Raw genomic sequence first — 12,952 nt, 5'->3', positions numbered from 1 at the left:
TATTCTCTAGACCTTAATAGTTGAAAAGGACATACAACTAAAAGGCTATTTAAAACACAGGGCTTAGAATTAGCAAGGTAAATTCTACTGATTAACGAAAGCACATTCCATAAATTTAATCGTTTCCAAACACATATGGGTATAAATCATTTTAAGGTATCTAACCGTTTGGGTGGAGCTGGGTCCATTGAAAAAAATAATAATATTTCCTGGGTTGTAGAAGCTCCACAGAAAATATAACAAAAAAGATTATTAAAACTTCTACTTGCTTTTTTGGCATTGCGTCTAGTCTAAATTTTTCAAAATACTTCTATTTCTTCTCCATTACCCAACATTTTATTTCTTTTACTATGCTTCTCTGACGAAAGGCTTTGATCCGTAGCTTTTTTTTTTTCTGCATTCAGACCTTAGCTATCAAGTCTTAGAAATTTAGGGGACAATTTGTCATTTCTGAATGAAAATTAAATAAAAAAACACATTTTTTAAAACTGAAAGTAAGGAGCTACATTAAAACGAAAAGAAATTAATTCGTATATGAAAGGACTGTTCCCTCCTCAGTGCCCCGCTCTTTACGCTAGAGTTTGACTCTTTCTCTCAACTCTACTTTTTAAAACAGAAAAAATAACTTTCCCCTTATTTTCTAAAATAAGGCAAATTTTCTCAGACTTGTAACTTTTGATGGATAAGTAAACTCGATGAAACTTATATATTTAAAATCAGCATTAAAATGTCATTCTTTTGATGCAACTATTGGTATAAAAATTCCATTTTTTAGAGTTTCGGTTACTATTGAGTTTCGGTTACTATTTCGGCTCCTTACTACAGTTCGTTACCACAAACTGTTTGATACAAAAAAAGGAATTAAAATACCCCCGAAAATATTTTTTACAAATCTAGGGGAGAGGAGCCAGAAAACCTGCTGGAGGGCGTAATAGTTTAAGTTAAACACTTTTAAAGAAATAAGTGAGCAATCTGCAGATTACGCCATTAAGCTCTTTAACTCACTAACAGGAGGAGGCAGCTAAAGCCTTGAACTTCACAGATGAATTCAAAATCCATCTTTCTAATCAAAGGGTGACTAAAAACAGGAACAATGTTATATATACAGGAGGATCTATATATAAAGGAGGGTGTATATAAGATACTGCGTATAAAGAGCTAAACGTACAGTAAGATTTTTGAAAGTTGTTAGATTGTCAAAAGTTGTCAAAATTGTCAGATGGTGTCGATTGTAGACGGTTCAACCCTCCTGCATGTAAAGGAGTATGCGCTGTATTTTTAAAATCAAAGAAAATCAGCTTTCTGTTAATATGCAAATAAAACTGAAACGCTGAAAGGATATATACATCAAAATAAGATTATTAGTATTTCCAAAAAGAGGTCCTTGTAGATAAGTCAACAAACTAATAATTTCAAGGGTACTTGTCTATTACATAAAACACACTCGAGAAGTGAAGTTTGGTGACAACAAAATATGGTGAAAATCCATCTTTTTAATCAAAAAGTGACTAAAAACAGGAACAATGTTATAAATACGGGAGGATCTATATATAAAGGAGGGTGTATATAAGATACTGCGTATAAAGAGCTAAACGTACAGTAAGATTTTTCAATGTTGTTAGATTGTCAAAAGTTGTCAAAATTGTCAGATGGTGTCGATTGTAGACGGTTCAACTCTCCTGCATGTAAAGGAGTATGCGCTGTATTTTTAAAATCAAAGAAAATCAGCTTTCTGTTAATATGAAAAAAAACTGAAACGCTGAAAGGATATATACATCAAAATAAGATTATTAGTATTTCCAAAAAGAGGTCCTTGTAGATAAGTCAACAAACTAATAATTTCAAGGGTACTTGTCTATTACATAAAACACACTCGAGAAGTGAAGTTTGGTGACAATAAAATATGGTGAAAATCCATCTTTCTAATCAAAAGGTGACTAAACGCAGGAACAATATTATTTATATGTGGGATGACGTACATAAAATACTGAGGGTGTATGTAAAATAATGTGTATAAAGAGCTAAACGTACAGTAAGAATGTTCAAAATCAAAACATCATAAGTTTGACTTGAAAAAGTTTTTCACCTTAAAGGGATACTTCTTGCCACCATTGATTCTGTTTGGTACAGAAACTAGTTAAAAAAGGTAAGGCAAGATAAAAAATAATAATTATAATAATAATACAATTAAAATAATATTCTATATATAGTAAGAACAATAAAATAATAGAAGAATTAAAAATAATATTAAATCAATAAAATATTTTAATTTAATAAGAGACTTAAAAGATTGATAAGATTTAATTAAAGATAAAAAGTAATACAATTATGAAATAACGGATACAAGTTTTAAGCATAAAAAACTGAAAATAAAAATAAAACGCTAACACTTTTCAAAATACAAAATCGAGTTATTTATTTAAATTTCTCAGTGAAATCCCTTATAAAATATCTATTTACCCAAGCTATTTTAGTCTTACTCTTTCAAGGCTAACCTTTATTCTCTTCATCTTCTTTCCCTAATCAATTAGTAAACACGCACCATCTGATCTAACGACTTTCTGATACGTATTACAATTACTAAGCCCCAGGGCCGTATCATGGGGGGGGGGGGGTCAAATGGAGGAAAACTCCATTTGACAGAGAAAATTCCGCAATCATTTTATACAATATTTTTTCTCCATTGCTTTATTGTGACAGTTCATTTAATTCATTGACAAAGTATTTCAATAGGAAGTGCCAAGACATTACAGATAATTTATTTTTTCGGGGGAGGGGGGAGGGTAGATCCGAGAGGAGTCTGGAAAATAACTACGAGTATATACAAAAATCGGCAAGATCCCTCCGTCAAAGCTAACTAAACTTCTAAACTTTAATTAACTTCTTAAACTTTGAATCTGTTTCCTTATAATGATATTGTTTTTTTACTCGAATATATTATAAAATAATATTATTGCATAAAACAAAATATGTACAGTACATAAATATATAATTTTGTCACTCACCGGGGCGTGCTGGTTTGGCACCTGGAGCATGATATTTATGCCAATTCCGAAGCCATTTTATGAGCTTATTCAGACAGCTCTTGTCGCCTTGTTGACCAACTACTTGCTTGATGGTTGTCGGACGATACTTGTCAACCCATTGAGACGATGAACTTTCAGACGATTTACCCATTTTTGAATCCTAAAAACAGAAATTAAACAAGTTGCTGAGCAGAAAACCTGTTTTTGATTTACTCCCACGGGTTACTGGATATACGAGACCTGTATCATGATTACTGCGTCAGGAGCTAGCCTGAAGTGAAGCCTCTCGTGAATGGAGTCGGATCGAACTAAAAACTGTTTCATTGAAATTACCATAACCCAAAATCATATTTAGAAGAATTACAATCCCTTGTTTTTCCCTGAAAAAAAAAAGCACTTAAAGCCTAAAATGGCATCCTTTGGACTTCAATAAAGATTTATTGCTGACTTATTTGTTTTCCATCTCCTTCAGTCCAATTACAGTTACAAATAACCAAACTGAAGCCATTTTTAAGGTTAAGACAACCATACTAAACTACATTATAGCACATATCCAATAAATGAATAGTCTCCCAGAATAATGTCCTTTCTTCATTCCTTATAGGTTGATATTAAGCGACTCTGACTTGTACTTGCTGCTGCACCAGACGCGGGAGCTTCACCTGGCATCTAGAAAACTCCGTATGATTGATTCACATTTATCGCGATCTTGTCCCAACTCTTCAGCAAACCGGAACCAGCAACTCTCCCACTCTATGCGAAACTTACGAAGTTCACCAATGGTGTCGAGGTTATTTGACAGTGGCCCAAGAATTCTTCAATTGACCAACAGGACATCAGAGGCAATCTGGCAAAGAAGCATCTAGAAGTACTTGCTTGATGATGCTGTCATTGGGCCTTCTTAGGACATGGCCAACCCACATTAAGTGACTCACTCGTGTGTGGCTTTTTTTAATTTTGAGAAAGTGCTTCTTGTTCTGTTTACTGACCTTGCAATACTACTTCAATCACAGCTTAGTCACCAATACATCTATGAAAACTCCTATCATGCCCATGAGAAGCTTTTGGTACAGAGCTATGAACTTGGCGCCTCCTCCAAGCCCGCACTCCGACGCGTAGATCGTACTACAACACCATAGGCGGGAACTCAATTTTTTTTTTTGTTGCATATACAGCTTAGATACCAATATTGGTATCTAAGCTGTGCTGCCAGTTTCCTGTCTTCAGCCGCTAGCATCGCTATCACGCACTGTGTCCCCAAATGAATCGAGTTTTCATAACTGTATTGGTATCTAAGCTGTGAATTTGACATTCGAAAGTTTAATGGGGTTTGCTTTATTACGGCTTGACTCTGCTGCTTCGTTGAAGGCTAAAAAGAAATATAAAGATGCTAATCTTTATAGAGATTAAACCAATAAAAACAAATTTTTGTTAACTGAAAGTAAGGAGCGACATTAAAACTTAAAACGAGCAGAAATTCCCCGTATATGAAAGGGGCTGTTCCCTCCTCAGCGCCCCGCTTTTTACGCCAAAGTTTGACTTCTCTCAACTCCATCTTATTAAACGGTAAAAACTTTAGCGTAAAGAGCAGGGCGTTGAAGAGGGAACGGCCCCTTTCATATAGGGGGAAATTTCTGCTCGTTTTAAGTTTTAATGTCGCTCCTTACTTTCAAAACTTGTTTTTCTTTGTTTAATTTCTGAACGTTTTTTAGTTAATCCATGTTTTGATTTCGGCTCTCTGCAGATGAATAATTAATGTAAAATTTGTATATTCATTTATTTGGCTAAATGGCTTTCCCATAGTTTTCATAACTGTATTGGTATCTAAGCTGTGACCTTAACTTAAGATGAGCTATTGTAAAGGAGGCGATCCCCCATATTGAGCAACAAGGAAAATCACTTTCGCATAATGTGTCATCAATGATGATGTGATGTGATGTGAGTGAATCAATGATGTGTCTCTTTATCTTTGTGCTTCGTCGCCAGTCAAAGACAAAGCCCTGTGATACGTGTTCCAAGAAAGGCAAAACGAATATGGGATATATTTTTATTGAATACATCTTGGTTTAGTAACAGACGTAGATAGTTCCATACATTTGGTGTCTGTCTTCCATTAATGGCTATGTGGGCAAAATAAGTCAGAACCAATCAAACTCAAGTTACATTTTGATACATTTAGTTCGTTTCGTTTCGGTGACAACACCGGCTGTACATGAGATTCAACGAAAATAATAAAGCAAAAGAATATTTCAAAAACAAAATGAGAGTACAAAAAAGAGAAGATAACGAGGAACTTGTGAAGACAGTGAATAATAAGGTTGCACAATCTACTCGAATATTTCGGCTATATGTCAAACAACCGTCATCAGCGAAACACAATATAAACAAATAAAAAAAAACTTACTCAAAAAATCGCATCTATAAAACAAACTTTTTTAACTAAAATCACAAAATAAATTTCTTTAAAAGAGCCCAGGCTTCCTCACATTACATAGGTTCAGCCAAGATTGACAAGTCTCATCAGTCTTGAGTTATTCATTCAAGCAGCTACACCAGCAATTCAAATCAGCAACACAAGTTGAAGGGCGGGGGAGGGGGTAAAAAATACTAAATTTCAACAAATTCTTATTATTTTTACACTATTTGTTCGTTTTACCAGTTTTATCGAACTCTGACTTCCAAAGACGGGATGAACTCTCAAAATAAATTCGTGTGTACATAGTTGATCCATAAGTATTACAACCATTACTATGCATACCCTACTGTATTCCTTTCTGAAAATCCTTGAAAAAATAGGATTACTTCAATTTGGTTGGTTTTGCCAAGTGTTTATTCTCTTTAACTCACCATCTTTCATTTGACATCGCAACTGCATTTGATCGCGTATGGCAGGGGAGCCTTCTTTGTAATCCATTGGAGTTGAAGGTCGGCTATTTGAAATATTTGTTGACTCCCTTTGTCAACGTTCATTATGTCCTGTCCTTGACGGTTTCTTTCAAAAGAGCATCAAGTGCTGTCAGGACTAACCCAACGAAGTATTCTTCGGCCTACTTTTCCTTGTGTTCATAAACAGTCTTGTGGAAAAGACTTGCAACTACAAATCTCCATCGTTAAGGATGAAGGTCCCAGTAAATCCTATAAGCAGCTTCAGACTGATTTAAATAGAAAACTGAGGTGTGGCCAGATGCGCTGCTCGCTAGTTTAAATACATCAAAAACAAAAGAGCTCTTTTATTTTGGGAGAACGGAATCTGAACAATCACCATATTTTCATATTTAGCGTAAAGGAAAGGTAGTAACACGAATAGATGTACTATACCTTCATGGAGTTCATTTCTTGAAACATCTCGCGTGGGATTCTAATATGTAGACGCAGTGAGCTAGGAGTCGTCCTAAGAAGCAAAATCCTTCCTGACAAATCTTTATAATAAATCTATTCCACAGCGTACAACAGACCAATCATTGATTTTTCGTACCCTCTCTTTGCTAATGCTCCAACTAACCAAATTACTGCTTTTTAACGTGTACAAAATCGAGCAGTTCAAGCAGCATCTTCTACCACCTCTGATGCCAAACTCCGGCACCCGATCCATGATCGTGTCAACGTGGTATCTCTGTAGGTGTTTTAAGAATAAATGCATTGCCACCATCAGAGGAGTTTTCAAAGGTCGTTCCGGAATGAGCAAAGCCTTGCGAATCAGCCCCCTAGTGTGGTCTATCCTTGTGCAGGATAAACCCCACATGTTTCTCCGGAGGATCGGTTACCACGTGAAATACCGTCCCAGCAGAGGTGGCCTGGAAAATTTTTCTCACGAGGCGTTCAAGAAAAGGTATAACAATACCTCCCAAATAAAAAGTGAGGTAACTAACAGAACTAGCAGTCAGCCATCATTTGTGATGGAGCCAAAGCCTTTAAAAAACTGTCCTTAATAACAGTAAATAGCAGTACCAGAACTAGCAGTCGGCCATCATTTGTAATGGAGCCATAAAGCCTTTGAAAATCTGTCATTAATAGCAGTAAAAAGCAGTACCAGAACTAGCAGTGGGCCATCATTTGCAATGGAGCCATAATGTTCTTAATAGAAGTAAATAGCAGTACCAGAACTAGCAGTCGGTCATCATTTGTGATGGAGCCATAAAGCCTTTGAAAATCTGTCCTTAATAGCAGTAAAAAGCAGTACCATAGCTAGCAGTGGGCTATCATTTTTGATGGAGCCATAAAGCCTTTGAAAATCTGTCCTTAATAGTAGTAAATAGCAGTACCAGAACTAGCAGTCGGCCATCATTTGTGATGGAGCCATAAAGCCTTTGAAAAACTGTCCTTAATAGCAGTAAACAGACTCAAAGAACATTTTTCATTGTCAATTATGTTGAGCCAATTAACAGTTTTTGAGCTATCGCAGCCGAAAGCTTTCTCATGAGTTGAGAAAGCTTTCTCAGCACAATCAATATTTTTGAAATCGGAAGAGAAAAAAAAAGTGGAAAACAACTTACATCAATAGGTTTTATATCTTCAGCTTTTTCAGCAGTCTTTTTCTTCTCCTCAGCTTTGGCTTTTTCTGATACAGGGCTAACTTTCGCTTTCTCAGTCTTCTTCATCTTATTTGAGATTGGAGATTCTTCTGCGGATTCTTCTTTTTTCTTCCTCTTCGGGGTTTTTACAGGCGGGGGAGCATCGGAGGAGCCTGGGCGAGTCTTGATCATTTCCAATAAATCATCTTCATTTATAACTTTGATACCTTGATTTTTAGCCTGAAAAAAAGAATATTAACAAATATGTTTCTTATTAATGACAACCTGTTTGTTGCTAAGTGAACCTCGACGAACAATTCTGTGCAGCGAGGTTCATGGATCCGGGATACCCATTCATGAAAACTTAAGGGGAAAGGGGGGTAAGTTTTTTCTCTCTTTTTAACGAAGTTAAAAAAGAAAATATTCAAAAACCAGCGGTGAATTCTCCTAATCAACGCCCCTATCATAAAAACAACAGTTTTAGCGAACGATAAAAATGATAGTAAAATACAGGAGTAATGCGGTTTTGAGAAGGGCCAAGGCCAAAGCACCCTGCTATGTAAAGGCCTGCGATATGTCATCATTTGTAAAATAAGCGTTTTCAAGGTCCACGTCGCAAGAAAACAACATCGGGTTTAAAATCAACAAGCTCATATATAAATCTTTACGATTTCTGGAGAAAATAAAACACTATTTGTGAAATATGCACTTAAAGTAATTTAATTTGGGACGTTTTAATTTGGTAGTTATACATTTAACTAGATGCTTTTTGATGATTAGCAATTGGTAATTCTGAATCTACCTCATAATAGTCCCACAGTGATTTTACATCAAAAAGGTATGGAACATCATACCGTTCTTTACGAAATTGAGGGTGATGTGGTCAGAGGAGCAAAGGCCCAAACGGCCCATCTTGGGCTCTTGGATAAGATAGACTGAAAATTCTTGAATGGCATATTTCAACAAGGTGTAATACATCCTCCTTTATATTACAAGTATCTTTGCATTCTCAGCCGTACATGGGCTATTGGCATATTTTGGGGCCCTAGCCTCTGGGCAGAACTATTTCTAGGGGGGATCAGGTCACAGGTCAGAAGCTCTGGGCACTGCAGCGGGGGGGGGGGGCAACCTGGCTGGAGGATTGTCCACTTTGATCGAATATTTCACTTTGATTCGGCTTTCTTTGCTTATATTTGAGCAGGGAGAGGGTACTATAATTAATTTAGCCGCGGGCACCACCCAACCCTAGGGGCAGCTCTGCATCTGGGATTAAAGGAATAGAGCTACCACCAGAGGCATATTTTTGGATCTTTTAACAGTTCTGCGGAAAATTTCAATCTTTAAACTTTGATCAGTAACCCTTTTTGCTGCAAGGATACCTAAGGTCATACGGGAAGTTCCCTATCATTGATTCCGAATTACTGAGCCCTCCTCAGGTCTCCCTAATCATCCTTTCTTAAACGACAAGGCCTTGAAAACAAAATATATGGAAGATTTCCCTTTTTACTATGTTAACGTTGTTTAAAGCAGGTACTGAGAGCCCCAAAATAAGAACACTTATCAAAATTTCTCAATTCCTTTTCAAAGAGAGGGGGAGGGGTTCTTGGACCTGCTTCTCTGAACTTCAAAAAGGCGAAGAAGAAAGATTTTGAAGTTAGAGTTAAGCATAACCCTGCTTATATTCCAAGTAATAAAAAGGGGCTACATTCATCGATTCATGAATGTAGCTGAATGAATGTAGCAACTGTGTATCCATCAATAAGCTGTAAATAGAATGTGGATAAGTCCTAATTGCTATGGCCGCTTTTTTTTGGCATCCCTCTTGAGCCAAACGAAAAGCAGTTTGTCTTTAAATGGGATAGAAAGAGGCCATATGCAAAGATTTAATGGAAATTAGAACTTAACGGGAGGGAGTAAAGAGTAAAGAAAACGTACACGTAGCTATGTTAGCTTTCAGCGGCTTAGTGCTGCATGAAGTTGTTAGTAGCAGCAGCAGAATTTAAGGGAAACTAGGAGAAAAGCCGTTTTCACAGGGAGGAAAAGTAGGACCATTGGCATTTCTTCTGCTTTTACGATTTTACTTTTACACTTAGCTTCCACTCAACATTACAGAATCCATAGATATTTTTGTATCCAATAGTATCCTATACTTTGAGTCTCTTACAGCTATTCGTATTTTCCCTCCACTCATAGTATTTTCCACTCTTACAGCTAATAGTACTTTCCCTTTTTTGCTGCAATGCTCTGTACTCGCCATGGGACGCTTGACATCGGTGCTCCAATCGTGGGTTTATCCAACCCAAAATCTTGGTTTACCAACAACCATCTGCCTTTCTACGTACCCTCCCTCGTATTTTTTACTATTTTTTTAATTTGTCTCTTTGAGAAATGGAAATCAAGACATTGATAAAAAAGACTAAATTTGTATCCAAATATACCATCTTTCTATTGATTTGATGCACTTTTTTGAATCAATACGCTAAATCTTTCGTCCGTTGTCTCATTTTACAAGCATCAGAGCATTGTTTTTTCTGTAAACCATTTATTCAGTAAACATTTATCTAACATATGCAAGCCTTAACCCCTCACTAATAACACAAATAAGCAGTGGTACCGTCAAAACTTCAGAGAAAAATTGTAGATGCCACTGCTACAAGACAGGATATGATTGTATCATTTTAGCTCCTTCCTGAGGTGTTACTTATGGAATTCTACATTTTTCAATGCGAATTTATTTGAAAAACTCTAATCTGGTGTATTTTTGCTTTGATATCTGTGCTATCTTGGAACAAACTAGAAGAGTTAAGTTACAACAACAGATCAGACTCTATAGTTTACAGCGCCTGCGTTGTATCTACCATAAGACCAGTTCTCTTTTGGTATTTGACCAGTCAACAACTGATTACGGGATTACTTGCCCCACTCAAAGATAAGCTATTATTTATTCTCATTGCATTCATTTAGCCAGTGTGGATCCTTTCATAATTGTGCTTATTGAAAACTTACCTGTGGATATAGCTTTTTCGCTTAATTGTTTTTGACTGATGCCGAGTCGTGAGTGAAATTTGCTTATCATGGACAATTAATAAATAATACAAATAATAAAGTACGCTTTATTATTGCCCAGTTTTGAATTTTGCTCAGGACAATCTCGATAAGGGGTTGGACCATCAGTCGATTGTGAAATACGCTAGTGATTTTTTCCTAGCGATTGTGATTTTACGCCTTTCAATTTGTTTTTCGGAAAAATTTCGGTTGCTCCCATGCAGATCATGTTTTAAGCCGACTCATGAAAGATGCCATAAAAACTAAAATGTCTTTATACTGTCTTACTGTTGATATTTCTGGAGCTTTCGACATGTATCATGCCCACGGATGCTGTTATAAATTATGATATTCAGATGTACATAAATCAGTTTATGTATCATAATCATACGTACATATATAAATATATAAATATATATATATATATATATATATTCATATATATATATATATATATATATGTTTATATATACTACTACTACTACTAATAACTCACTGCAGCACCAAGCCGCCTGAGGCCAACACAGCTACGCACGCTCCTCCTCCAACCTAATCTATTTAAAGCCTCCCTCTTTACACCCTCCCAGGAAGTTCCCATTTCCTTTAAATCCTTATTTATGACATCCTCCCAACCCAGACAAGGACGACCTGCTTTCCGTGTAGCCCCAGACGGTTGGCCAAAAAGGACAATCTTCGGTAATCTGTCATCCTTCATCCGTAGAACGTGGCCTAGCCATCTCAACCTTTCTTTCATTATAGCCCCAGAAAGCGGGATTGAACCACACTTTTCGTACAACCTACTGTTTGAAATACGGTCAGTCAGCCGGGTACCCAGAACAATCCGTAGGCAATTTCTCTGGAAAACATCTAGTAAATTTTCATCTGCTTTTCGGAGTGTCCATGCTTCAGAGCCATATTTGACCACTGTCATCACTGTAGCTTCCAATATTCTAATCTTGGTTTGTAGGCTTATCTTTCTATTCTTCCAAACTTTTTTTAACTGTGAAAAAACACCCTGAGCTTTAGCTATTCTACTTTTAACATCTTCACTGCTCCCACCATCTTTACTAATAATACTACCAAGGTAACTGAAGCTCCCAACCTGATCAATCTTTTCGTTACCTAAGGTCACCTGTTCATCTTCACTTATTCCTAACCTTAGTGACTTAGTCTTCTTAACATTAATTTTCAAGCCTATTTTAGCACCCTGAACTCGTAAAACCTCTAAAAATTCATTCATTTTGCTCACACTTTCATCTAATATGCTTAAATCATCAGCATAATCTAAGTCCAGGAGCGTTCTTCCTCCCCATTTGATTCCATGGTCTCCAATTGCCTTTCCTGTGCTCCTTAAGACGAAGTCCATCAAAATGATCCATATAAAGGGGGATAGAACACAACCCTGCTTAACTCCTGATTTAATACAAAACCAGTTGCTAACCTCATTTCCTACCTTAACCGCAGCAGTATTATTCTCGTACATAGCGCAAATCACTTTAATGTATTTTTCTGGTATACCATATAACGATAAGACCTTTGTTAACGCTGTTCTATCAACAGAATCGAAAGCTTGCTCATAATCAATAAAACTAAGGACCAAAGGTGTTTGACAACGAAGGGACTTCTCAATTATTAACCTAAGAGTGAAAACATGGTCGACACATCCTCTACCTTTTCTAAAACCGCATTGTTCTTCCCTTAAAACTTTGTCTACAGCATGTCTCAGTCTAAAAAGTATCATATTACTCAGTAATTTGCTACCTACAGAGACCAGACTAATGCCTCGATAATTCCGACATTCACTCTTGTCACCTTTCTTATACAGTGGTTTAATTAAGGTTTTCCTAAAATCATTGGGTACTTCCCCTTTTTCAAAAATCATGTTCATAATCTTCAGTAGCTTATTCCTAACCTCAGAGCCACCATATTTAAGGAACTCATTAATCATACTATCAGCACCTGGGGCCTTATTATTTTTTAATCCTTCTAGTACTGTCGCTAATTCTTCCTCACTAAACAAATCTTCCTTCACATCCAAGGTATCACAAACTTTTTCATTTTCATCTATATCTTTTCCTGCAACTGTATCTCGGTTTAGCACATTCTCAAAATGTTCCACCCATCTTTCTTTAACTTTTTCCTTATCACTAATTGTGACCCCATTTCTATCTTTAACTGGGACTAGTCCGGATCGGCTACTCCCTTTCAATTTATTAACATGCCAGTATAATATTTTACTATTATGCCGTCTAGCCGCATCTTCCAGATCCTCAGCAATTTTATCCATCGCCTCCATTTCACATCTCCTTAGTTCATATTTTAATGCTTTCTCCACTTTCTTTACATTCCTTTTGTTTTCATACGACCTAT

At 36.4% G+C, this 12,952-nt stretch overlaps 1 protein-coding gene across 1 annotated transcript in view; it reads right to left on the bottom strand.

The window, feature by feature from the left end:
* Positions 1–12,952, bottom strand: part of LOC136040951 (replication factor C subunit 1-like) — a 77,860-nt gene that overhangs the window by 37,215 nt on the left and 27,693 nt on the right. The window contains 2 exon segments of the mRNA XM_065725401.1: positions 3,006–3,186; positions 7,520–7,777. Coding sequence (XP_065581473.1) covers positions 3,006–3,186; positions 7,520–7,777 — 439 coding nt within the window.

The sequence above is a fragment of the Artemia franciscana genome, chromosome 21 (assembly GCF_032884065.1).
Source record: "Artemia franciscana chromosome 21, ASM3288406v1, whole genome shotgun sequence".
Taxonomy (NCBI): Eukaryota; Metazoa; Arthropoda; class Branchiopoda; order Anostraca; family Artemiidae; genus Artemia; species Artemia franciscana.
The sequence above is the reverse complement of the archived record's forward strand: the minus strand, read 5'-3'. Positions and strand labels throughout refer to the sequence as shown.